Source organism: Trachurus trachurus (genome assembly GCF_905171665.1).
Source record: "Trachurus trachurus genome assembly, chromosome: 24".
NCBI classification, from domain to species: domain Eukaryota; kingdom Metazoa; phylum Chordata; class Actinopteri; order Carangiformes; family Carangidae; genus Trachurus; species Trachurus trachurus.
Genome location: NC_139910.1, coordinates 27,223,289 through 27,250,097, shown reverse-complemented (window position 1 = coordinate 27,250,097; position 26,809 = coordinate 27,223,289). Strand labels below are relative to the sequence as shown.

At 41.4% G+C, this 26,809-nt stretch overlaps 2 protein-coding genes across 6 annotated transcripts in view; one reads left to right on the top strand and one right to left on the bottom strand.

Annotated features, from left to right (window-relative positions):
- Window positions 1-6,696, bottom strand: part of LOC311007811 (kinesin-like protein KIF13B) — a 49,865-nt gene extending 43,169 nt beyond the window's left edge. For 4 of the 5 annotated variants that reach the window (XM_084001142.1, XM_084001144.1, XM_084001145.1 and 1 more), the window contains exons 1-3: window positions 6,577-6,664; window positions 5,992-6,077; window positions 4,058-4,151 (exon numbers count right to left, since the gene is read on the bottom strand). In XM_084001142.1, coding sequence (XP_083857268.1) covers window positions 4,058-4,151; window positions 5,992-6,077; window positions 6,577-6,593 — 197 coding nt within the window. In that variant the 5' untranslated portion in view covers window positions 6,594-6,664. Of the gene's footprint in view, window positions 1-4,057; window positions 4,152-5,991; window positions 6,078-6,317; window positions 6,408-6,576 lie in introns of all 5 variants that reach the window. The other variant, XM_084001143.1, reaches the window with a different exon arrangement.
- A 317-nt stretch (window positions 6,697-7,013) lies between these two features.
- Window positions 7,014-26,809, top strand: part of elp3 (elongator acetyltransferase complex subunit 3) — a 35,369-nt gene continuing 15,573 nt past the window's right edge. Inside the window, exons 1-9 of the mRNA XM_084000731.1 lie at window positions 7,014-7,168; window positions 7,524-7,623; window positions 8,069-8,207; window positions 8,627-8,697; window positions 9,509-9,572; window positions 9,844-9,912; window positions 11,188-11,342; window positions 16,668-16,829; window positions 16,935-17,061. Of these exons, the coding sequence (XP_083856857.1) occupies window positions 7,147-7,168; window positions 7,524-7,623; window positions 8,069-8,207; window positions 8,627-8,697; window positions 9,509-9,572; window positions 9,844-9,912; window positions 11,188-11,342; window positions 16,668-16,829; window positions 16,935-17,061 (909 nt within the window). The 5' untranslated portion in view covers window positions 7,014-7,146. The remainder of the gene's footprint in view (window positions 7,169-7,523; window positions 7,624-8,068; window positions 8,208-8,626; window positions 8,698-9,508; window positions 9,573-9,843; window positions 9,913-11,187; window positions 11,343-16,667; window positions 16,830-16,934; window positions 17,062-26,809) is intronic.

The following is a 26,809-nucleotide window of genomic DNA, read 5'->3' as shown; positions in this document are numbered from 1 at the left end:
CTGCACCTATTTGTGAAATTATTTTATCATTTACATGAAACTATTCTTCTATAAGTTACACTTTAAGTAAATGCAGCCGCTATCAAGCATGTGTGATGCTCGTTCAGTGTGCAACACTGCCCTTGAACAAGGACATGTAACCATGGTGTGGTATTAGGGGGCTGCTCCAGGAGCTGCTGTAACACAGACACATACTGCACTGCAAAAGAAAACTGATGATAAACTTCCTTAGATGATATGTTTGCCATAAGCTGAGAATTTACTGGTGGTGGTGGTCACCTACAAAAGAAGAGTGAGGCTGCAAACAGCACTCAATATCAACACCTGCCAACAAATAAGTGCACATGAATGCATCATCCAGGCAGTTTTAAAGCAATCTGCATAGTTACATTTGTTAGAAAGATAAATCCACTCGAAGCATGGGCACGCAGTCTCCAGGGAAGCCCCATCTGAAGCAGGTTACTACACATAACTCAAGACACAGTCTTCTTCACTCAGGCAGAAATATCTGTTTGAGGTTTAAAAAGCTGCAAATTAAGTCATGGCCACACACATGGGGGGGTTGTTATGAAACAAGGCCTCCCTATGTGAGACTTGGCTGGTGCATGAAAGAGCAACATTAAGTCCTGTCCTCTGCTCGGCTGGCAAGGACATTCCTGAGATAACTGGCAGAGCCTCACAGCTCCAAGGAGTCACTAAAAGAGAGGGAGGCAGGTCAGAAAGTCTGGGACCAACAAAACGCACAGACCTCCGAGACCACACTCTCCCAGATTTAAGCGGCTCGATTATACGCATCCCCCTTCGGGTGGATATTATTACAGATACTGTACATACCAAGTTCTCCAAAGTCAGGATATGAAACAAGCAAACATCCAAGATGCTGCAGATAGATAAAGAAAAACCTCTTCAAAGTGGAGCTCTTATCAAAGCCAAACCCAGATAAGAAGGGCACACAATTTCAGCTTCATTTTCTAAACATTATTCTGCAGAGGCTGATAAACATTCCTGCAACAATGTGAGGTCTGTTTATTTACAGCATGTGTGTAGTAAAAATGGGATCCATGAAAATACAGTTTTACATGTTTGCTTACAATTGGTAGCCTATTCACTCCTGAGTTGTGAAAGCAGCAGCAAGGCTTCATTAATCTGGACCGTCTCAAGGCTCTGACAGCAGCCGCTGGATTCCCGGTTGCAGGTACCGAGGGTGTCGTAATATATTAACAAGCGCTCTGGCTCATACAGCAGTTCAGTTCAACCTGTCAGACGGGCCAGCTGACGAGGGAAAAACCTTGTAGCGCTGGCTGGTCAGTGCCCACCCCCCAACAAACAAACAAACAAACAAACAAATGTCTTCTTCGAATGATCCTTCAATTTGTACCACATCCAAAATCACTTTTGACATGAGTTTCAAAATGTTTAACCCCTTCCTGGCCAGTTGTTTTTGCTGCAGAAACACAACATTTCTATGGGGTTTATGGCTGGTGACAGATATTGGTCCATTTAGGTTCCAAAATCCCCTCGGTGAAAACTTCTGACTATAATATGTCAACAAAATAAAACAAGAATTTTGAAAGGGGCTTTATCCATTGTTCAGATTTCGGTTCTAGAAATTAGCACATATTTAATTAGATATTGCCTCATTTACATATTTAAACATAAAATTTGACAAAACCTGTAATACAAAAAATATTAGTCTTAATGTGAGTAATAAACTTGGGAAGTTTCATGGTGATATCTGTTAGTTAAAATACATTAAAAACCCCATAGGTGGAGGTGGACATTTTTGTCCACTTGAAGGGTCATGGATGTGGTTAAAATTCATTACGGGTCCAAAAAATGGACTTTCATTCTGAAACTCGGGACATCCAGAGTTTACCCAAAGATACACCTCCTTGCCAAAAATCAGGCCCCAGTGACCTTTCATTTGACCGTGGGGAGTTGTGAAAGTGTGAGAGGTGGATAAAAATGTCCACAGATTTCACAGATGTCTGCTGGGAGACTCACTTTTTCCTTAATGTTTGCTCAAAATCAGTTTATTCCTTGTAGACTTGGGCTTCAACGTGAGCTCTGTGCTGTTGTGGAATCAGTGGAAGTGCTTGTCTGCGTTGCACTAAGCCTGTAAAACCTGTTCACGTTGAGCCCCAGAGGAGAAACATACCGCAGCTGAAGCGTGTCAGGGCAGAGGAGACACACATGGATACGTTTGCGTATAAAAAAAAATTTAAAAAAATGCATAGTGTAACGATGAAATATGAGAGTGTCTCTCTCTGTCCACAAAGACAAGGATTCATGCTCTTAAGCCTGCAGGGGGATCGCCCCCAAGACATATTTACTGAACAACGTAACCTGAGACAGGGGCCAAACGCTCCGGGAAGCATCTACCTGCACCGCTCTGACTCACTGCTGCAGGACCAGAGACGACTGAGCTGCTTTGTCAACACCACCATACACCATACAACACATGCCCAGGGACATGTTTTTGATTAAACACAATCAATGCACAATTTATACCCAAAACATCTACTCTTTGTTGGTTTGTACTGATATTAGCTCTGATATTATGATATTACACAATCTCTTAAATTCTGAATCCTGAATCCTGATCCGTCACTGTGTTGCGTTGCTTGACTACCTGAGCAGGACTGAGCTGGAACAGACACACCCTTTGTAAAGACAGGAATGATGCAGGAAGGACAAGTAGGGAGGGGAAAGACTGGGAGAGGAGAAATACAAGGAGGTTTGGGTGGGGTGAAGGTTTCATCTGAACTTCTTCCAAGTAACTGGGCGCTGACTAGACGAGCTGGTTAGAGTCTGTACACAACTCCTCCACCAGTAATCCTGTAGGAAACCACTGAATCAATAGAACAGGGCAAAGCTGAGATGGTGTTTGCTTCCAGGAGGTGGTTCAAGACCAACAACAAGTCCCAAGTGCCTAAACTTGGTGTTTTGTCTCCTAACAAGTCAGTGTGTGTTTGAAGTCACAAGTTTCTGATTCAAAGTGAGGTGGAAGACTTTTTAAACTTCTGTCACATTGAGTCAGTAGTCATCAGACTCATTAGTCCAATCTGACTCAAGTCAAAGTCCTGTCACTCCAAGTCCACAAGTCCACACCTCTCCCAAAATCACCTGCATATGTCACATGAGTTAGAAAAAAACCTCAACCTGAACAAATAATGTGTTTCCCCACGGTGTGCTGCTGACCCCGGGCAGCTCAGGGCCAGAGTTACATTAACACCTTCAACAGAGGAAGAGGGGGGAAAAATAATCAACTGCTAAATGACTCACCTAAAGATTCTATAGTTTTGCATCGTATTAATTTGAATATGATCATATACCACCTGACATCCGTAATACCCACTCTCTCCCTGTTTTCAAAACAAGACTCAAAACCAAATCACTAACTCCAACATTCCTATCGTTTTGAACAGTTTTATTCATTGTTGTTGTTCATTTAATATTTGCTCATTTTTATTTTACTGATGTTTTTAATGTTGTTTATTGTACGTTTCTTGTGTTTGGATGTTGTTTATTGATGATTCTATTTGATGCACTCCTCTGTAAAGTATCCTCGAGTGGCTTGAAAGGTACTTTTTAAATACAATGTATTATTATTAAAGGGACAACGAGGAGTTTGTATATGGTTATAAAAAAGGGATGGTTACCCACACTTGTTAATGGGCCCATTTTCGATAAATATATCGTTTTGTCTCTATCGTTATTTTGATATTATTATTAGTGGTGGAAATGCTGGGCGAGCCGACCAGCGTTTCCTTACTTTCGGTTTTGCGGACGCTGCCCGGCGAGTCATGGGAATAACGCCGCCGAATCACTGTTTATGGTCGGAACTACGACGGTATCTGATCATCTTCAAACCTCCGACTTTCATTCTTGATGAATGAAAACATTCTTGGCAAGATGTCGGTCTTGCGCCGGTCCAAGAATTTCACCGTGCTTCCAGAGGCTCATGGGAAATGTAGTGTTAAACACTTCGCTTTCCAAAACTCCTCATTGTCCCTTTAAAATGTATTATAATATGATAAAGTAGTGTGTGCCTTACCGGGGGTCTCCTTTGTTGTAGTTGCTGATGGGTGGATGTAGAACTGTCTGGTTCCCCTCCATCTCCACCACACATTTTGTTTTCAGGTCTTTTTCTGGATTGAGACAGAAGGTGAAGAAGAATCATTACTGTGCTGTCGACAGCTGAGAGCTGAGCGTTGTGTAACAGTTTTTGGACCACAGGGATGCAGACTAACTTCTTTTTTAAAGCACATTGGCTCCGAACTTAAATTTTTAGGAGCGTAAGCTGAAAATTTAGGGGTGCACAGAAATATTCACATTTCCTTTTCATTCATGATCCTCACACACATTGGCCTGTCACCTGCAATGACAGATTCCAGATTCTTTGAGCTCTTTCACCTCTTCCACATTTCACTAGTGTAAAAAAAATGGTTGCACAAGCGCAAGTAGATTAGTAGTAATTTACTTGCACTGTCTCAAATTTTAAAGGGAAAATGCCCCCAATTAGAGGCAGTGTGGAGCTAAAAGAAATTATAAGATTTGGGATGTCACAATTATACATTTTCTTGGTACAATTATTGTCAGAGAAATAATCACGGTGTTACGATTAGGCTGTTATGTATTAATTAATTCCACAACACTATGAATGTGTAAAATCAAATATAGTCAAAATACAATTACATTACTCATTGTTTACACAAAATATTTCAAGTATCTATTAATATAACCAATTATTAACCCCCCAGGGGAAGGGTTTGAAATATTCATGTCTTAAATTGTCTTTTAAACCAAATGTTTACGTTTATTTTAATCATTTTTGTTTTGTTTTTAAATAGAAATGACACATTAACATTTAAATTCCTACCAATCCAGTGTTACGTTAGTTAAATGGACCAGTATCTGAGCATTTACCTTCATTTTGGTGCACATCTGCCGATATGGTTCCGACATAATCTTTTTTGGGAAGTGACGGTATTTAGGAATCTTTAATTAATTGTGGACATCAAGATATATAGTAAATTATCTATTTGTGCAAAAGGGCTCTATCAATCATCAAATGTACTTTGAAATGATTTAAACAGCACATATGCATTGCTGATCGTAACTTTCTAGAGCAGTCACTGTCACTCTCAATGCAGAAGAACAGGTGGCATACACAGTGCATGTGTGTGCCAGCTCCTCGTGATCGCATGATCCCAACATGGAGAGGCAGGAAACAATTTTATTGATGATGATTCATGCAGGACTCGCCTGTGCAAACATAATGGCCAGTTTACTACTGCCTGCGCGGACGGCAAGGAAAGCAGGGTCACGGCTTCTCTTCCTCATTCCTGCCTGCAGTAGGGCAGGGACGGAGCTGGGGCTGCCTATCAGCGCTGGAATTAGGGCATGTGTGTCATGAGATTTTGTGGCGTTACACCTAACTTTGTAAAGCATATGTGCATATATGAAATGAAAAGATTAAAAGGAGGTCAAGTAAAGGATGTTTCCCAGTGTTCAACAACACCCAAGTCTGTCAGCTGATACTTTTACATTTCTGCTCAGCTGCTGCCAGAGGTATTTAGGCCAGTGACAGTGCATGAAACATCTCCCTGTATGTTATAGTGCATGTTCTGTGAGGATGTGATGTCAATGTTCCGTTTTCCAGTCCCGCTGCCCTCCTGCCAAAACTTTCCCAAAGTGGAGCAAAATAGACCTTTTCAGAGGCTGACCAGGGGGAAAAAAACTCACTCAGGAAAACACAGGAATGAAGCTGCTATTGTTTGTCCATAAATACAAATTAGCCACGGTCCTGCAAACCCCCCCTCACAAAAAAAAGAGAAAGCAAACACCAAACAGATTTGGTGTGTGCCAAAGTTGGTAAGTCCCTTCGGAGAGGTGGGATGAAAATGCCTTTGCTCAAAACAGACTTAATGAGCTGCTGCATGGTCCAACTCATAACAAAGTTTGCCTAACTTTGAAAAACACACTCACCTCTCCTGTTCATGGGCCGCACACGAACAGCGACCTTTACATTGGAGACATTCAGGCTGTTGTTGTCATCCATGGTGCCACTTGACCTGAGGAGAATGAATGAATGAATGGGAAACGAGTCAAACCTGTTGTGTTAGGGATTTTTAATAAGTTGACACTTTTACACCTGAACACATCTATTATATGACAAGCTGTGTCCTATATTAAACACAGTAAACAGCAGACCCCTGTGCTCAGCGTTCATACTACAACCCGACTCCAGGAAAAAACACACTAACACGCTAAAGTAACGTAGAGACTGTATAGTAGAGAGCAAATTCACTAACCGTGTCAAATAGTGCGCAGTTGTTTCCCTGTCCGACTTCCACAGACACCTTCAAGTACACACGGCAGCTAGCCTGGGACGCTAAAGAGAGCTGGGGAACCCGGAGCAAACACACACACACACAGACACACACACACACGGGCTCAAACATGTACATACTGGCCGCTGATATATGTAATTGACCCCAGTAACTTAAGTGTGGAAACTTCGGCGTCTATCTGAAAGTGTAAAAAAAATAGAATGATAATAATACTACTTACGGCAGTGCACGGTTCATTGCCTCTGTTCCTCCACCTGTTGCATTTCCTGAAACTTCCCGCAGAGATCAGTCAAGCCATGTCAACTCGCAGCTAAAGGGATTTGCTGCTTTGAGATTTACTGAGCTCCCAAGTTAGTTCCCCCCTGGTCGCGCGCTGCTCCGCCGCCTGCAGAGGGAGGCCGCCAGCGCCACGGCGCGGATCCACATGCATTACAACTCTGTGCTCTGCCCTCCGCGGTGTCTGTGCCCAACGTGAAGAAAACAGAGCAGAAACCGCCTCGGTTAACGTGTTTTGATTGAAGTTGTGCTACAGGGTTAACACCGAGGAACTATTTTAACCTCGGAGGCACATAAGAACGATACAAACAGGCATTTTAATACCGGGAGAAAAAAAAAGTGAGTTTGCGCCATTTTACGACAGCCGCGGCTGCCGTACGACAGAAGCCGTGCGTGAACGCAACGTGGAGTTGTTTACTATGTGTGACAGCTCTCTCCGGTGTGTTAAGTAGGTGTTGACCCTGTAAACCAGCAGCCACCTGTTTGAAGTCGTCCTCTTTGCCTAGAAGAAGAAATGGGGAAGCCAAAGAAAAAGAGTAAGTGTGTGACAAAGGGCTCAGTGTCCTGAACAAGCTCTCTGAACTGGTCAAACTGCCTGTAGCTTGTTGCTAATGCTAACCACAAGTCGGCTTTACCTCCGTCTCTTAGCACGTCAGTGACATAACTCTGTTTATTGTTTGTTTTGTTTTTTTATAACGTCATAAGTCAGTCATTCGTGGTATGGAAACACATTCAAGCCTTATCTTAATGAGTTATTAACGTTGACTGTTGGAGTATAACCACATCAGTTGTGTTTGCTACTGTTGAATTTCAGCCTTTTGCTTAAATAGCAAATGGACAGCGATAGAATAGATGTTGTAGTCAGACATAATTGATTATTGGTCCTCGCAGGTGACCTCAGCCGAGCGGAGCTGATGATGATGACCATCGCTGATGTCATCAAGCAGCTGGTTGAAGCCCATGAAGAGGGCAAAGACATCAATCTCAATAAGTAAGTCTTCTCCAGCATGGACATGCAGCTCAGTGTAAATTCTTGTTAGATATTCATCAAATCATCTGTGGTTTTAATGTTGTGTTTAGAGTTATAGAGGTCACACAGTGAAGTTTTGCTATTGATCCGTCATCATTTTGATGTAGAATATTAACTATTGACTGCTTTGACTTTTGTAAACTAATGATTGGGAGTTTGCACAACACTGTTTTGTTTATTTGTATGTATTCATGTAGTTTTTTTTACCTGAAAATGCGTAGCATTTATTTTAAGATGCTTTAGTCTTTAAATATACACACTGAAGTTAATGCTGGCCATTGGATTAATACTGTACTCCACCATTCATTTTCCAAGTCTCCAGTGACTATAGAGATGCACCCCTGCTGCTCCACACCACACTGCGCTCCTTTTTTCTACTAATCAAATCAAATCTGTTCTCAAACAGAGTGAAGACTAAGACTTCAGCTAAATATGGACTTGAAGCCCAGCCCCGACTGGTAGACATCATTGCTGCTGTTCCACCACAGTACCGTCGTGCTCTGGTACCCAAACTAAAGGCCAAACCTATCCGCACTGCCAGCGGGGTATGTAGCATCCATTCTCCCATCTATCTGTGTCCTGGAGTCTGCAGTGTTATGCTGAGCTCTGTATGACTGTAAACAGTTACAGTTACATTGTAACATGTGCCATTCAGCTCAATACTCTGAGGTATGTAAATAGATGCAATCACATGATGAAAAAATGTGTCTATTATAGAAATATTATTTTGTTGATCAGCAAACCTATGTTACAGCAGGATGTTCACACATCACACCTCAGCTTTGACTTCGTGCATGTTCCCTAATCTGGGCTCATTTTAAACATTTTATCAGCTCCAGCTTGGGTTTAAAATAAAAACACAAGTAATTGAACCAGAAAGTGGCTTTTTGTGATGTTTTTGCACTGATTATAGAGGTAGAAGGCAACAAGAGGAGTTCAAATATTCAATGCTTCTCTGTCACAGATTGCAGTTGTGGCCGTGATGTGCAAACCTCACCGATGTCCACACATCAGCTTTACAGGCAACATCTGTGTGTAAGTGTTTGTGTTGTTTTGTTTGTTCATATGTGTTGTATCAGCTTTAATGGCCAATTTGTGTTTTTTTTTATCTTAAGTGATTAATTGTTCTTACATTGAATGCATTTTTTCTGTTAAAGGGATAGTTCAACATTTTGGCAAATTGGCCCATTGCCATAATCGCTATAGTCATAGCAGTAGGTTTGTTACCTTTATTTGTCGGTGCAAGCTATTTTTAGAACGGAGGAGCGGAGCGGCAGGCTGTTCAGAGCTACACTATGGAGGCTAATGGAATTTCTTGGTTTCCCTCATCAAACTCATCAAATACAAAATCCCAAAACTCCAAAACGCTTTCGTGGACAAGTTGTGAGCTGCACAATCACCACGCTATGAGATAATAATAGAACGTTACCACACAGAGTTGTTTTAGAGGTAAATTCATGCAAAACCGCTGATGCGCGTTGCGTTCAGGGACAGTTTTTCAGCAAGCAGACTCTGTATTTACTCTGTATTTACCTCGAAAACGGCTCCGTTTCGTAACGTTCCATTATTATCTCATAGCGTGGTGATTGTGCAGGTCACAACTTGTCCACGAAAGCGTTTTGGAGTTTTGGGATTTTGTATTTGATGAGTTTGATGAGGGAAACCAAGAAATTCCATTAGCCTCCATAGTGTAGCTCTGAACAGCCTGCCGCTCCGCTCCTCCGTTCTAAAAATAGCTTGCACCGACAAATAAAGGTAACGAACCTACTGCTATGACTATAGGGATTATGGCAATGGGCCAATTTGCCAAAATGTTGAACTATCCCTTTAATCTAATCTCTGGCAGCTACTGTCCTGGTGGACCGGACTCAGACTTTGAGTACTCTACACAGTCTTACACTGGTTATGAGGTACGTTAGTTTGATTTTACCTCAGTGTCTATACAAGATAGCTTCTCCACAGGTTTACATGTTCACAGTCTTCTGCGGAAAGTCATGCATTCTGGTCTTGTATGGAAAAAGACAGATTGACTCCTTGTTCTATGTTTACTAGCAGTTTTTGTCTTTTTCATTGTCATGAAGAAGTTTTGTTTTTCTAACTTTATAGTTACCTAAATGTAACTATAAAGTAATGTGTTCATTTTTACCAGAGTTTTAATCACTTTTCCTCTTCCTCTGACAGCCTACGTCCATGCGAGCCATCCGAGCCCGATATGACCCCTACCTCCAGACCAGGCATCGGGTGGAGCAGGTCAGTGTGTCGTGTATTATCTAGTAGTCACAAGAGTGTTGCTGAAACGTCCTTTTCCCCTAATTTTTTTCTTTTTTTTTTAATGGGAACAGGCATATACAATGTATAAACCGACAATACACTGACCAATAAACAAACAGACAGAAGACAAACGACAGAGCAAACTCAACAACACAACAAAAATATGACCAAAACAGGACAGAAAAATGAAAAGAAAAAAAAACACGCACAAGAAAACTGAAACAAAACAAAAGAACAAAACAACTACAACAAAAAGAAGGATGTGAGACTGCTAAAATTAAATTAACAGTAACTACTTAGTATACATTCACTCAAAAGTAAGTTTTTTCCCATTTTTTGTTATGCATTTCTACCTTGTCTTGATTTAATGCGATAATTCTTTCCAAAAGAAATTGGCGTCGCACTTTATTTCTAAAAAAAAAAACAAATTCAAAAGTGTTTTTGACGGTGACAGCCTTTGCTTGCTCTCATTTCTTAACCATTGCAACCCTTTAATATAGAAATTATGGGTTATGATGACTCTCACATTGCTGCCAAGACCTGACCCCAGTTATGCTGTTATTTAAAGGGACAACCAGGAGTTTCTCCATAGGCAGAACGAAAAATTCTGCAACAATAAAAAAGTCTCATATTAATGTGGATGAATCTACGTTACCCACACTTGTTAATGGGCCCATTTTTGATAAATATATCGTTTTGTCTCGTTTTGCGGAAATGCTTACTTTCGGTTTCGCGGCGAGTCATGAGAATAACACCGCCGAATCGCTGTTTATGGCCGGAACTACGACGGTATCTGAATTCTGAACCTCGAACCTCTGACTTTAATTCTTGATGAATGAAAACATGAGTCTGTCTTGCGCCGGTCAAAGAATTTCACGGTGCGCCGCGGGCTCATAATGTGAAAACGCTTCGCTTTTCCAAAACTCCTCGTTGTCCCTTTAAATTTATGGCCACATTAGCTTCATGCAGCAGAGCAAAACCCAAGCATTAAAGCAACAATTAATTTAGGTATCTGAGAATCTGAGTCTCAGTTTGCCACAGTTGTTATGTTACTCATATTTGTTCAAAGTCACTATGTTCCTACGATTTTATGATCAGTCGTAATAATTAATTTTCCAAGGAACAGCCTTATTTTGACTGTGCTTCACTGCACTTTACTGTACTCCCAATTACAGCCTGTAAAATGTGTCACAATTACTGATTGTACAGTTAGACTTGTATAAGAGCTGGTTGTGCTCTCTGTGTGATGTGCAGCTGAAGCAGCTGGGACACAGCGTGGACAAGGTGGAGTTCATCGTGATGGGCGGGACCTTCATGGCTCTGCCCGAAGAGTACAGAGACTATTTCATCAGGAATCTCCACGACGCCCTGTCAGGACACACCTCCAACAACGTGGCCGAGTCCGTCAGGTACGCACTCAACGTTACACCTCTGCTACACCTCAAAGCAGCAACAGTCTTTCTTTTTTTCATTAGAAGAAGAACATAAACAGAGGTGGATACAACAGAACATATCATCAAGAGACATACAGAACATTTAGCATATGCATCTAGACAGTTGGCCAGTTTTTTGAGGCAGGAAAAACACATGAAAAATGAAAATAGTTCCAACATTTTTGGGCAAAGTTATCTTCAGGATCATGTTGACAGTCAAACGCTTGGCTTGTTTATGGATGACAGTATTTCTGGAATGGGCTGCCAACGGTTTTTTATTTAGTAAGTTGTATAGACCTCCACAGATAAGAGCATATTGGTGTGTGATTGATGTCTGAAACAGTGACCTCTAGTAAAGAGAGGGGGGAAACCTGTAGGTGCAGCCATGATAACATTACACATGTGCAGACTTCAAAGGCCCTGAGCCTCCTGAGGTGCTCAGATAAAGTGCTGCTGTGATGGTTTGAGTACCGACGGGGAGGCATGATGGCAAAGTCGTAAAGGAAAAAGATTTTTTGTGTGGACGAGGATGGGAAAGGAGACGTAGACATGAAGGCAGAATGAGAAATGGCTGCCAGAGTCTCCCACCACAGACGGGCTGAGCCATCCCAGAGCAGGGGGAGCAGGTGCTCCTGTTCTCCTTCTGAAGGGAAGTAGGTGAGGGTGTCAGCCAGGCCTTTCAGGGGAGGCTGGCCTGTGCCTTAACCCTCCTGTTGTCCCCCTGGGTCAAACTCACTCTGTTTTGACTGGTCCTTCTTTCCTCCCTTTCTTCTCTCCCTCCCTCCATCCACCTCTCTCTCTCTCTCTCTCTCTCTCTCTCTCTCTCTCTCTCTCTCTCTCTCTCTCTCTCTCTCTCTCTCTCTCCTTTCCTTTCTTTGTTCCTCCATTTCTCCATCCTTCTTTCTTTCCTTCCTTCCTTCCTTCCTTCATTCCACCATCCTTTTCACTTCCTTCATCCTTGATCACTGTAGGTTTCACAGCCTGTTTGTGATGTCTTCCATGTCACGTCTTTTTCCTTTTCTTTTTTTCTATATATTTGTTGAGAAAGAATTAATTTGATGATGCTTTTGCTCTCACTCCCCTGACGTCTCTTTAGCCTATGACACAGTTATGGAGTGACATATTTTACTGTTTAAAGATTGTTATATTTATCTTCTTACTGTACAAATTGAATCTAGTTTACAAAGTGTTTTTTCTAAAATCTCAGAATTTGTATGTGCCGTTGTAACGAGGCACTACATTTGGCAATATGTAACAACAACGACCACCAGAGGGAGCTATTCTACCATTTGCAACATTTCCCCTACAGACATCATTCATTCAGTCTTATCCTCTGCTGCTGCGTAATTTTTCCCAACACCAGGTCTATACAACAGAAAAGAAACTACATCATTCAAAGTGAAAAGAGAAAAAATGATAACCAAACATTCAGGTTCAGTGTTTAAGTGTTAGAGTTCATCATCCAGGCAAAGTGACTCTTTTAATTTAATGCTCCAAATAATCAATGAATCTGGGGGTTAACTGAACTTACTGCATATGTAGCACTTTACACACAACACAGAGGAAAGCAAAATCAGACAAACAAAGGAAACACACACTCAGAGCCACACAGACCAAGTTAGTTCCAGGTAAAAGCAAAGGAGAAAATGTGTTTTTTAGACATTTGGATGATCTCAGGTCTCTGTCACTGTGAAACAGGGAGAGGAGTTATGTAATGTAAAAGAGGAACGAGACTATTGAACTCCCTGTTTTATTCTCATTGAGCTGCAGAAAGTTTGCAGCCATTTAAGAGTTGATATCTTGAAGTCAGTTGTTGAATCAGTTAGTTTGTTGGAGTTACTGGACTAGAAGGCACTGAAAAGAAATGTCCTGTTTTTGAATAATGTGGCTCAGCCCAAGCAGATAGATGGAAAAATGGATCGTTTCTAACAGTGACACTGAATGAACTGTTGGATTCATACAAATATTTTAATTTCTACATTTTCAAAAGATCATGATAAAATTCATCATCCAGAGCCTAGAGAGATATTTTCAGATTTTCTTATATTATCTTAGAGAAGACAGTTATAAATCCACACACATTTCATAAACTGGAACCAGTGAATGTTTGGGTTTTTCTTTGATAAATGACTGAAAATAAACTCACAAACAAATGAAGAATAACTCGGCATTACCTCCCTTAAATCCCTGTCGTCACTGTGTAGGCTACTTACACTTACACGTACACACTTGTGTTTCCATTAAACTTAGGACAGCTGAACACAAAACATCCTTCAGGAAGCTTAAGACATAATGAGCAGCTCCACAGATTAAGCTGCTGAATGAAGCCGTTCAGAATTCAAGAGCAATGTAAGAGAGGGCGCTCTCAATAAACCCCCCTCAGTTACTCACTTATTGATTTCTCACTAACTGAGTTAGATCAGCTTTGAATGAAATTGCCCACACATCTGCAGCGTGTGGAGAAGGAGCAACTTTCTCTACAACTCAGAGAAGAGTCAAAGTCAAAGCAGGGGGAGCCATTTGTTGAAGACGTCATTCCACCAAATAATGGCTTTTTCACCGGAGTGAGGCTGTTTGTCAGCGGGGGCTATTTACTTCCCTAAAGTCCGATAAGACCCAAAAGGCCAGTTTGTGTACTTCTACTCGTGTGTGTATGTATGTCCCTGTGTGTGTGAGCCTGCATTTGCTCTGCTCTGCTATCAGCTTTATTTGTTAAGATGCTATGATTATAGTAATTGTGGCGGCTGCTGCTGCTGAGTTTGGGAAGGAGGAGGCACTTGGTTCAGCGAGCGACAACACCTTATCTTGATCTCAGTGTGGGTGTGTGTGTGTCAGATATTCGTGTTGTGTGTTGTGTGGCGTCTCGAAGGCAGCCAGTGTGTGTGAGTGTATAATACTCATGTTTCTGTCTCTCACCATGTTCCCCCAGCACCTGATCTGATCACAGCAGTGAGATACCTTGAGATAATAGACTTTTTATTGATTCATCTGCTACAATCTGATGATCCTCTCTGGAGCATAAACTCCTGTAATTGGTGTGAATCAGCCAGCAGACTGTAAAAGATGGACATTTATTGCCAGCAAAATCCAGCATCAGGAGGAATATGAGCTGGCATGAGAGGAGCTAATGGTCAGTGGAGCAGCTGGTGACCTGAGAGTGTCTGTTTGCTCATTTGTGTTGCTTTTCTTCTATTTCTTCTTTGAGATTTTGATCAGTGATTCAAATGCAGTTTGGTTGGATTCAGGAGAAGAAGAAGCTCTGAGAGTATCTGTCTCCAGATAACATTGAAATAAAACAGGGGAATGTGTTGCGTCATCTCTGTTTGGACATGTGGCTGCATCTGTTACCACCTGGGTGGTATTCTCAGTAGATCTGCTGCTGCCTGAACAAAAGAGTGACAGTGTTTGAATTTGATCATTTGCTTCGGAGGTTTAAGGTCAGTCGCCAGGACGTCTCAGTGAAATTCATACAGGAAATGTCTTGTGTACTAGTCGTTACATTTTTGAAATGAATGATATTTGGATATTCAGGGTTTCACAGAACAGGAGGATCAGTCTTTTTCAGACAGTTAAACTTCTTTTAATGAAATTAGTATTATTATTATTACTACTGTCCTTTTTATGACTCCATAAGACAAAAATTGTTTAGTAAAGTAGATCCAAATAACAAATTTGTGTGGTTAGACGATGCTGAGAAGCTAAAACATCTTTTTCATTGGAATATTTTTACATTTTCTTTATTTCTTGAAAAGGCTTGGGCAATGAGACGAACAGCGATATATAGTTGAATACTGAAAGTAATCTTAAGTTGTTTATTTATGTCACACCTGTGTGGCAGGTAACACCTACAGGAAGGACTGTCTAGTCTTTGTTTTTGTATTTGTTATTGTGTCTTGTAATCTCATATGGGATGGGCCACAGTGGTGGCATGACACGAAAAAAATTCATTCATTCATTCATTCATTCATTCATTCATTCATTCATTCATTCATTCATTCATTCATTCATCCACTACTACAATTAGAGGCTTTATATGTTGTTAAACATGTCTGCATTTTTACTAAGAACCCAGTAATATTTAGGGGTGGAAATCACCAGAGGCCCAGCGATACAATATTGTCACAACACTTTTTTCTTAATACAATATTATTGCGATATTAAAAACATTGCAATGTGCTGCAATTTATTAGCTTTTCACCTGAAAATGATGTCTGTAAATGAAAACTTTATGAACAATAATATAAACTTCTTAGTCTGTTCAGATCGATTCTTGGCGTCCATATATATCGATACAATATTGTCACCCATATTGCGATACTATGCTGTATTGATTTTTTTCCCCACCCTCAGTAATATTGAGTTAATGATCTAAAAAGACAATGAAGAGATGTGGAGGAGGTTTATCTACTGAAACCGTCTTTGTAGCATATTATGATTCAATATTTGGACAGATGTCAGTTTAATGTGCTCATTTGTAACTTATTCAGTGTTATGTTATATAGAGACAGAAAATCAGGATCAGATAAAGAGAATGCAGACATGCCGCTCCGCACATGTGACATTTAGATGGGTATCATTCTACAGCTGTTTACCACCACAACTGGATTCACTGACGCATAGTGGTATCACATTAAAATATTTATGTTGCTCATAATTAACTAACAGTTGCCGGATTTTACACCCAGCAGGCATCATTCCTAAAACACAATAAGCCAAGGTGCACTATAATTAGTCGGGTCCATTACGACAACTAGACCTTTCATATTATACAGTACATTTCACTTTATCTGTTGTAGTTAGAACTCGTTTTGTTTATGGCAGCTGTAAATACAGCGTTGAAATGCGCTGAAATGCAATGATACTCTGAACATCTATCCCCTTACAACCATGATTTGTAAATGACAGAATAATGTAAGTATTGAACTTACTTTTGACAGAGGGTAAACACTAGTAATGTCTCATTAAACATTCTTTTGCATTATAAACATTTTTGTTTGTTTGTTTGCTTTTTTTTTTTTTTTTTTTTTTTTGCTGTCGTCTGTTTCCTTCCTTGCAGTCAGCCTGTCCTTAATGTGAGGTTAGTGTTAACTGTCTGGATAATGAGCCATGCAAACTCATTGCATGTAAATTGATGTTGCTAAATGATCCCAGCATATAGAGCCCTCCAGCACGCTCAATGACACTAAATAGTCAAATAACAAACAAAAAAAAGGGAAAATAATATCAAAAAAAGAACGGTAAGATGGGACTTATGAACGTATTATGAGCAGAAATGACTGAGACGGTTTCCTCCTTCTGCAGGTTCTCTGAGCGCAGTAACACCAAGTGTGTGGGAATCACTATAGAGACGCGGCCCGACTACTGCCTGAAGCGACATCTCAGTGACATGCTGGGCTACGGCTGCACCCGGCTGGAGATAGGAGTCCAGAGTGTATATGAAGACGTGGCCCGAGACACCAACAGGTCAGTATGTCCTGATGTAGATAAGAAAACAGACGTCCGCTTTGATGTTTCGCCCGCAGACATTTTATTCTAACAGTGTCTATGTACACGTGTGTTTCGTTGCAGAGGCCACACGGTGCGAGCTGTGTGTGAGTCTTTCCACCTGGCGAAGGATGCGGGCTTCAAAGTGGTCGCGCACATGATGCCGGACCTGCCCAACGTGGGCATGGAGAGGGACGTGGAGCAGTTTATCGTAAGCGCTGGCATTTTGTTTGTATTTTTATTACTGGTATGCTTAAAGGGATAGTTCAACATTTTGGCAAATTGGCCCATTGCCATAATCCCTATAGTCATAGCTGTAGGTTCGTTACCTTTAATTGTCGGTGCAAGCTATTTTTAGAATGGCGGAGCAGAGCCGTGAGCTGCTCAGACCTACGCTACGGAGGCTAATGGGATTTCTTGGTTTCCCTCATCAAACTCATCAAATACACAATCCAACAACTCCACAACGCTCTGGTGGACAAGTTGTGAGCTGCACATTCACCACGTTGTGAGATAATAACAGAACGTTACCAGACAGAGTTGTTTTAGAGGGAAATACAGAGACTGCTTGATGAAAAAAAAACTGCCCTGAAGGCATGAATTTCCCTCTAAAACAACTCTGTCTGGTAACGTTCTGTTATTATCTCATAGCGTGGTGAATGTGCAAGTCACAAGAAATCCCATGAGCCTCTGTAGTGTAGCTCTGAGCAGCTCACGGCTCTGCTCCGCCGTTCTAAAAATAGCTTGCACCGACAATTAAAGATGACGAACCTACTGCTATGACTATTGACCCCTTGCAGCTACGTCACAATTAGAACGTGACGCGAGACGCGACGCCATGACGGACGGCAGAAAGTGCTCAGTGATAATGTACTGTGTATGGGTGCCGTCCAACAATGTGGCTCGATCACTTCACACTACAACCTCACAGCATTATCACTTATTTAAAATAGAATATCTACTCATCCGTTGCAATATTCTGTTTGTTTTTTTGTTATTCGCCGTAGAATATCTCAGTTTTCTGTGCTTTTTCCACTGCTAAGGAGCTAACGTCAGTCAGTGCCACACTCCCCATACAGCAGCTGCTTCTGTCTTTGCCGCTGCTAACTACAGTTAACGGACCTGGAAGTCCGACCCGTGGGTGTTGAAGACCTGTCTAATTAGTGATCATTCTCTGATTAAAGCCAGCTGAAAAATAAAAGAAATCAGGAAGCCGTCTTTGTTGTAATCGCCGCGATCCGCCGGCGGCAACTACATTGTGACGGTGCTATGTTTAATACGAGCGTTAGCTGTTGTTGGCCACAGCATGTAGCTCAGCTAGTTAGCTTCAACTGTGTTTACATCGACTATACACTGTAGATAAACTAACTTATAATGGCATCGATAACGTCCTCGCACTGGTCCTGTTGCTCATGTAACCCCGCTGCCAGTGGCCAGCCCCCGGTTCTTAGCTCTAAACCAGCAAGGAGTTGGTGCTTGGGACCAGTTTTAAGGACCAATAACCGGTTTTTAAGCGGTGGAAAAGCAAAGAACCGGTGCTAGTCAGGCTCTGGCTCCGAACCAGCACTGGAACCAGTTCAGTGGAAAAGGAGGGGAAACCCTACAACCACGGAATGTCACAAAACTATAACGCGTCCATTCAATTACATTGACGTCCACTGTTCTTTTGCCGTCCATCATGGCGTCCGTAGCTACCGCGAGTGGAACGTGACGTCACGTGCAAGGGGTCAATAGGGATTATGGCAATGGGCCAATTTGCCAAAATGTTGAACTATCCCTTTAAGAGTAGTTTAACACAACTCTACCACTGACTGAATATTGACATGTATTCCAGGAGGTTTCTGTGGTTGTCGAGGTGTTTTCAGGTTAGGCCCCATTCTTGTGATCGTGATGTTTCATTAACGCCATTAGAGCGTTTCTTTGGCCTTGGCAAAAGACCATGGCAAAAAACATGTATTTGGCCATAATTAGATAATAATAATAAGAATTCACTCACTAAATTGCATGCAAAAGTCTTATAGGATGAGGCGTGGCTTGGCCGCTATGGAGTAGGCTGTGTTCGACGCGAGCTCCCGTTAAACCTCTATTTTAACCGAGAAAAGTAAAGTGTAATTCGTTTCATGCTACAGTAAACTACTCCTAAACTCAGTCGGACGGTGTAACAAATCCACGGCGACGTCCAGATGGAAACGAGGCTGAATAAATACAAGTATACTGGACCCTCCAACACAAGGCCCAACACCTCCTGGAACCAGAGTACTGCCAAAACCCCGGCTAAAGTGACTCCGCCCTCGCCTGCGCCCTCACCTGCACCCCCACCTGCCTCCGGAAAGATGAACGTTGAAAGTTTGAAGTCAGAAATCCTTCTTTCTTTGAAAGCGGATATTTCAACGGTGTTAAAGTCAGAACTGAAGAATGCCCTCGCTGATGATTTTGAAAACCTCAGGAGCGAGCTGAAGGCGGTGAAAACGGAGATAATGAACAACACCGCGGCGCTGAAGCACGAGATCGACCAGGCTAAAGTTAGCATCAAAGATGTGGAGGGGGGGCTATCTGCATGGTCGGATGAAGTGGTTAATTAAGCAATATTACCCGAGAGGGTGTGCTTTAACGTCATTTGAGCACGACGGTGATGCGGTCAGGACCGAGGCGCTTGCGCCGAGGTCCGCAAGCATCACCGAAGTGCTCAAATTACGTTTAAGCACACCCTCGAGGGTAATATTGCGATTATACAACAATTACCAACAAAATAAAGCGTATAATTAAATAAATATTCATGTTGATGGACATTTTGCTCTCAAAATTTAAAGTTTTTTTGCGAGTGTGCTTCCCGTTTCCATGGAAATAAATGGGGTCTGACTAATAACTGAAACACAATCAGTCACGTCAGTAGACTCATAGATATATAAACTCCTATGTGTAATGGAACCTAGTTCACCTCTACAGCAAATAGTCCGAACCTTAGTAACGACCTAGCAACAGAAATGATTTTCTAGTCCCAGATGAGTGAACTCTGAGCTGACGTTCATGTTTTAACGCGGTCTCGGACTTTCCCGAACTAAATCAACACTGCACAAACTCGCCCAAGTTATAACAAAGATGCCGTTTTTTTCCTTTCACAGATGTAGCTTCTACAACCGCAAACTCTACATGTAAATGAAGTTATAGCGCCGTGTCGCCGACACAGCTGATAGAGAAAGCCAAACGATTACTCCAGACTATTTAAAAGCCCAAAAGGCGCAAGCAAGAGAGAGGGAGAGAGAGAAACATACAGGTAATCACCTCCGTTTTATCCAATGAAATATTCAGCTCCAGGCCATATTTTAAAAAACATTTTCACCGCGATCACAACTCTCCGACTTTGTAACGTTACACACATGGGAGGGAGACAATCCTCTCGGCTGTAACGGGGAGGTTTACAATATATTAACAAAAAATAAAATAAAATAATTGTTCTATAAATGTGACTTTGGCAGCTGACAGGAACAACCTACAGGAGGTCAATGTAGTTTGTGATTTATTTTCACGAGTAATAAATGACGTTTCTGAAAATAAAAGGGGGAAAAATCCATGTTGCCATGGAGATGTGTAAACAACATGACAGGCGAAGTAATATTTTCAGTGATGAGTCAGCCGTGCTGTAATGCTGATTTGAGCACGTTCTAAATGTCTTATTGACCAATCAGATTGCTTGGTCGGAACTACTTGTTGTATAATTTGCAAGAAACTGTGAACGAGATGAAGACAGAAATCGCAGGGCTGAAAGCGAAGTGTGAGGATATGGAGGGGCGGTCGAGGAGATGCAACATAAGAATCATCGGCGTACCCGAGACACCCGACTCAAGCACAACAACCTCTGTATCAAAGCTGCTAACTGAGGTGCTACAGCTGGATAAAGAGCCACTGATCGATCGATCGCACCGGAGCCTTGGGCAGAAGAAGACGGGCGGAAAACCTCGAGCCATTGTTGCTAAGCTACATTACTACCAAGAGTGTGTCCAGATACTGCGGCGCGCCCGCAGCCAGGGCCCACTCAGCTTCAACGGGGAACCGATTACCATCTTCCCGGACTACACGGCAACTGTGGCTAAAGCTCGAGCTGCATTTACAGAGGTGAGGAAGCTGCTTCGCGACCAAGAGGGAGTCCGGTACGGGATTCTGTTTCCAGCGCGACTCCGAATCACGTTCAGAGGAGACGACAGGGAGTTTACTGACCCGGACAAAGCTATGGCTTACGTCAAGAGAAGCATCCTTCCACCCGCGGAGGCTGGTGAATGACCGTGAGACTGAACTTCTCGGCTGATTACACATGTCTCTGTTGACATACGGACATGTTGAACACGTGTACCGCAGTGCCAGAAATTATCAGGTACAAATATAGTTATAACACAGTGTTTACATTTTCTACATATTGTTCGACAGCTTGAACTGTGGGCTCATAGGCCGACATATTATTTCATGCTCGGCTTAGTGTTACTAATAAGGTTCTGGTTTGATGCTTTAGCATAATTAAAATGAAAGACATGTTATTTCAGTTCCTGATTACTATTATGGGTAAATTTGGTCGACCACAGTGGTTTGTTTACATGGATGGCACAGTGTTAGTGGAAGCAAGGTTGTATAACCTTGCTAAACCACATGATTAGCCATATACTTTCTCTCACAAGAATCATAATCATAAAGTTTACTTTGCATAGCTTAAAAAAAAAAAAAAAAACTTTACCATTTCTTATTTTCTTTATGTTTGAGGCTCGACGGGAGCCGCAGCGTTTAGTTTTTCTTTTAGCTTTTCGCCCAATCATAAGCACTTACTGTGTGGATTTTTTTTCCCGGGGTTGTTGTTATCACCTTGTTCGGGTGGGTGATAAGGGGTGGGTAACTACTGGGCCTATGTACGAACTGAACTTACTCCACCAGACTTTTATTTTTAGTTATGTTTGTTTTTGTGTTTTTGTGTCCTTGGGTTTCATATATGGTACTCATTTCTCTGTGTACACAATATGGCCAATATAAACAACACCAGAGGTCATGATGGTTGCCCTGCTAATTTCATAAGTTGGAATGTTAAATCACTCAATCACCCAGTGAAATTTAAAAATATATTCTCACACTTAAAACAGCTCAGAGTAGATATTGCATTCCTACAAGAGACCCATATACGTTCTTGTGATAGTTCTCGTCTTGTTAGGGGATGGGCTGGTCAGGTGTATCAATCCAACTTCTGCTCAAAGGCTCGGGGTGTTGCAATTATGATAGGTAAGAATGTACAGTTCACGGCATCTCACGTACAGACTGACACTGCAGGGCGATATGTCATCGTGGTCGGAAAATTATTTTCACTCCCAGTTATTTTAGCCTGTGTTTATGCACCGAACTGGGATGACCCTACATTCTTTACCAATTTTTTTTCTCACTTACCAGATATGACTTCACATTATCTTATATTTGGCGGTGACATTAACTGTGCACTTTCTCCTCTCTTAGATAGGAGTGTTTCTAAGAGGGCATCCTTGTCGAAGTCAGCCAAATCTATTCAGCTCTTTCTGAAGTCCTACGGTGTAGCAGATGTGTGGCGGTTTCGCAACCCCACCTCCAGGTCATACTCTTACTACTCCCCGGTCCACAAGACGTATTCACGCATCGATTACTTTTTCTTGGATAAAAGAATTCTGCATCTTACAAAAGAATGTGACTACGGGGCTATGGTTATTTCGGATCATAGTCCCTTAATCATGAAAATATACATTCCCGATACACAATCATCATATCGTCCATGGCGGTTTAACCCCTTGCTTCTGTCAGATGATGAGTTCACTAAATTCATGTCATCTGAAATCAAAATGTTTCTTGACATCAATCAAACCCCAGGGATGTCATCATCTATTGTATGGGAGTCACTAAAGGCATACTTAAGAGGTCAAATTATTTCGTACTGTGCAAATAAGAAAAGAACTAGCACTGAGCGTATTAGAAAATTAATGGATGAGATATTAGAATTGGACAGGCTTCGTAGCCATTCCCCATCGGCAGACATACTCAAAAGACGCTTGTCATTACAGACAGAGTTTGATCTCCTGTCCACCAGACAGGCAGAATACCTGATTTCCAAATCAAGACATGGTTATTATGAGCACGGGGAAAAATCTGGCCGAGCACTGGCTCACCAGCTGCGCCAAAGAACTGCTAATCAAACCATCCCTGAAGTTAATGATGTATGTGGTACAAAATGCACTGACAATGACAAAATCAATTCCTGTTTCAAAAATTTCTACCAATTATTATATACTTCAGAAGTGCCCACCAATCCCTCTGCCCTAGAGGACTTTTTTAAATCCCTGAAAATGCCTTCTGTAAGTGTAGAACTCTCGGCTGAACTGGAAAGGGATTTCTCAGTTATGGAGATAATGTCGGCAATTGGTGCCATGCAAAGTGGCAAATCTCCTGGGCCAGATGGTTTCCCAACCGAATTTTTCAAAAAGTTTTCCAACCAGTTATCTCCCTTGTTATTGTTAGTGTTCGAAGAATCCTTAGTCACTAATTCCTTGCCCCTAACTATGCGTCAAGCAGTCATCTCTTTATTACTTAAAAAGGATAAAAACCCCCTCAATTGCAGTTCATATCGTCCTGTCTCGCTGCTGAATACAGACGCAAAGATTCTTGCAAAAATTTTGGCGCGTCGTCTTGAAAACATTGTACCCAGTATAATCTCATCTGACCAGACAGGATTTATAAAAAATCGCTATTCATTTTTTAATATCAGGCGTTTATTTAATATCCTTTATTGTCCCACTCCACCCGATCCTGGGAACATTGAGGCGATGCTTTCACTCGATGCTGAAAAAGCGTTTGATCGGGTGGAGTGGGACTATCTTTTCAAGACTCTGGAAACATTTAATTTCGGCCCTAAATTCATCTCCTGGATTAGAATCCTATACACGCTCCCGATGGCTGCAGTTCGCACCAATAATAATTTATCCACCTATTTTGAGCTGAAGCGGGGCACAAGACAGGGGTGCCCTCTGTCACCACTTTTGTTTGCTGTTGCACTTGAGCCGCTTGCATTAGCCCTGAGGCAGTGCCCCACCATCAAAGGGATACACCGGGCAGGTTTGGAGCATAAAGTCTCACTTTATGCCGATGACATGTTATTATTTATATCGGACCCCCTCTCAAGCCTTCCTGAATTATCGACTTTACTCACAAAGTTCGGAAAACTATCTGGCTATAAGGTCAACTTTGAGAAAAGTGAACTTATGCCTATCTCTTCTGTAGACAGATCATACTTTGGGACGACCCCCTTTAAATTTAGTCCCAACAAAATAAAATATTTAGGTATTTGGGTCACACGTAATCACAAGGATCTCTATAAGGCTAATTATCATCCCCTATTATGTAATCTTAAACAAGACCTGGAGCGTTGGGACCCTCTGCCTCTCTCCTTAGGGGGAAGGATCAACACGATTAAGATGAACGTTCTCCCTAAGTTTTTATATTTATTTCAATGTCTCCCTATTTTTCTAACAAAATCTTTTTTTCCAAATTAAACAGTCATATTTCATCATTTATTTGGCATAAAAAGCAGCCCAGGATTAATAAAAATATATTACAGAGACCTCGCACAATGGGAGGTATGGCACTTCCAAATTTTATGTATTATCACTGGGCTGCCAATATAAGAGCTTTGCTATACTGGTTGAGAGATGATGGCTTGGATGTTAATAGTACTGAATGGACAGGGCTGGAGAGGGCATCCATTGGTTCTTCCTCCCCAGCAGCTCTATTATGTTCCAAATTACCTTTGGATCAGCCTATCTCAGCATTCACTACTAATCCAGTTGTTATTCATTCAATTAAAACCTGGAACCAGTTTAGAAGGACCTTTAACCTCACTGATCTTTCACTTGCTACACCATTGATAAAAAATCATATGTTTGTCCCGTCAATGATGGATGAAGCTTTTAATGTCTGGGCAAGAAGTGGATTATGTACATTGTCTGATCTTTACATTGAAAATAATTTTGCTTCTTTTACACAGCTGCAACAGAAATATGGCCTTAACAAATCACACTTCTACAGGTATTTGCAGCTTAGAGGTTTTGTGTCTTCCAACTCTGACTGTTTCCCACTGAGCCCTCCTGAATCTCTGCTTGAAACAATTTTGAAATCTAAAGTCAACATAAAAAAAATAATAGGCAGAATTTATACATTACTCAATACACATAACATGAACAGTCTGGACGGCCTTAGAATAAAATGGGAAACCGACTTAGATCAAACGATTTCAGAGGAAACATGGCAAAAAATTATTCAGCGAATTTACTCTTCCTCTATATGCCTCAGACACACTGTGGTTCAATTCAAAATAGTCCACCGTCTTCATTGGACCAAAGATAGATTGTCTAGGATTAAGGCAGGTTTTGACCCTACATGTGATCGTTGCAGACAAGCTCCTGCTACACTACTGCACATGTTTTGGTCATGCCCTATGTTATACAGTTTTTGGCATTCTATCTTTGAGGCATTTTCCAGAATATGTGGGAAAACAGTGCACCCATCTCCTTTGATTTCACTATTTGGTGTGGCTCCGGTGGGAGCCGCTTTTTCTGGGAACCACCTAGGTATGATGGCCTTCTGCTCTTTGTTGGCCAGGAGACTTATCCTGTTTAAATGGAAAGATGCTTCCCCCCCAACGTATGGCCAATGGTTAAGGGAAGTTATGAGTTATGTTCATTTAGAAAAAATTAGATATACTGTAAGAGGGACCACTAGAAAATTCTATGTCATTTGGCAGCCATTTATCTCCTTTGTGGAAGGCACGGCAGCTACTAACATATCTATGTAACCCAAATGTTGTTTGTTTGTGTTTGTTTGTTTGTTTTATTTTTTTATTTTTTTCTGTTTTTGTTTTTATTTTTTATTTTTTTTCTTCTTCTTCATTTTCACTTCGTTATAGTCTTCTTTTTTATTCACCTAGTCTGTGTATGTGTCAATCTGGATGTATTGAAATTTTCTTGGGTTCCAGTACAAGTGGGTGGGGGGCACGGGAAGTTTGTTTGTTTGTACAGGAACTAATCTTGTTTGTTCCATGTGTGAATTGTATTTCTTGTATTTGTTATATTTGAAAAATAAAAAAGACCTTGATCAAAAAAAAAAAAAGTCTTATAGGATAAAATGATGACTAGATAACATTTTGTATACAAAAGGTCAAAGGTCAACTTTACTATAACTTAATACCCTTTATCTATTTCCCTCTATGTCATCACTTCATATCAGGCAGGGCTCCAGAATAACTTTTTGCATTGGTTGCACTGGTGCACCTAGAAAAATTATTAGTCACACTCGTAAAATTTGTGGTTGCACTCTGGAGCTCTGTCAAGGCAGAGATAGTGTGTTGGTACTGCTGCAGGATTACATTCATGACTCTTTGAACTTACATTTATCTCATTTCCTCGTGTTAATGTGGTTTTCATCTTCACTACAATACATGTAGTAGAGTCTGTTTTGATATCAGCCCTAACCCTAACCCTACTATAAAATAATCCATTAATTTTCCTTGTGGCCTTTACATAGTGAAGATTAAGATATCAGTGCCAGTGACGGTTTACAGGTACATGTGATGATTAATGATCCAGACACTGTAAAGCTTTACCTCAGCGTTATGACACTTACTGTGTTAGTGAACCTCACCGCTGCAGCACACAAGGCAGAACTGTGCCGCTCCTTTGTTCGTCTTTTTTTCCTGCGACAGGACTAATGGGTGATGAAACTGGGGAGGAGGAGGTATTTATATGCAGATTGGTTGATTGGGAGTGTCTCATCCGTTTTTGGCGAGCGGTGGGAGTGCAAATGAGGCTTGTGCAACAAATGTCCATGGCAGGAATCAAACCGAGAACATGGTTTGCAGCTAAATCACTAGATCATCAGGACATTTTCTGAACCAGTCTCATCACACAGGTTTG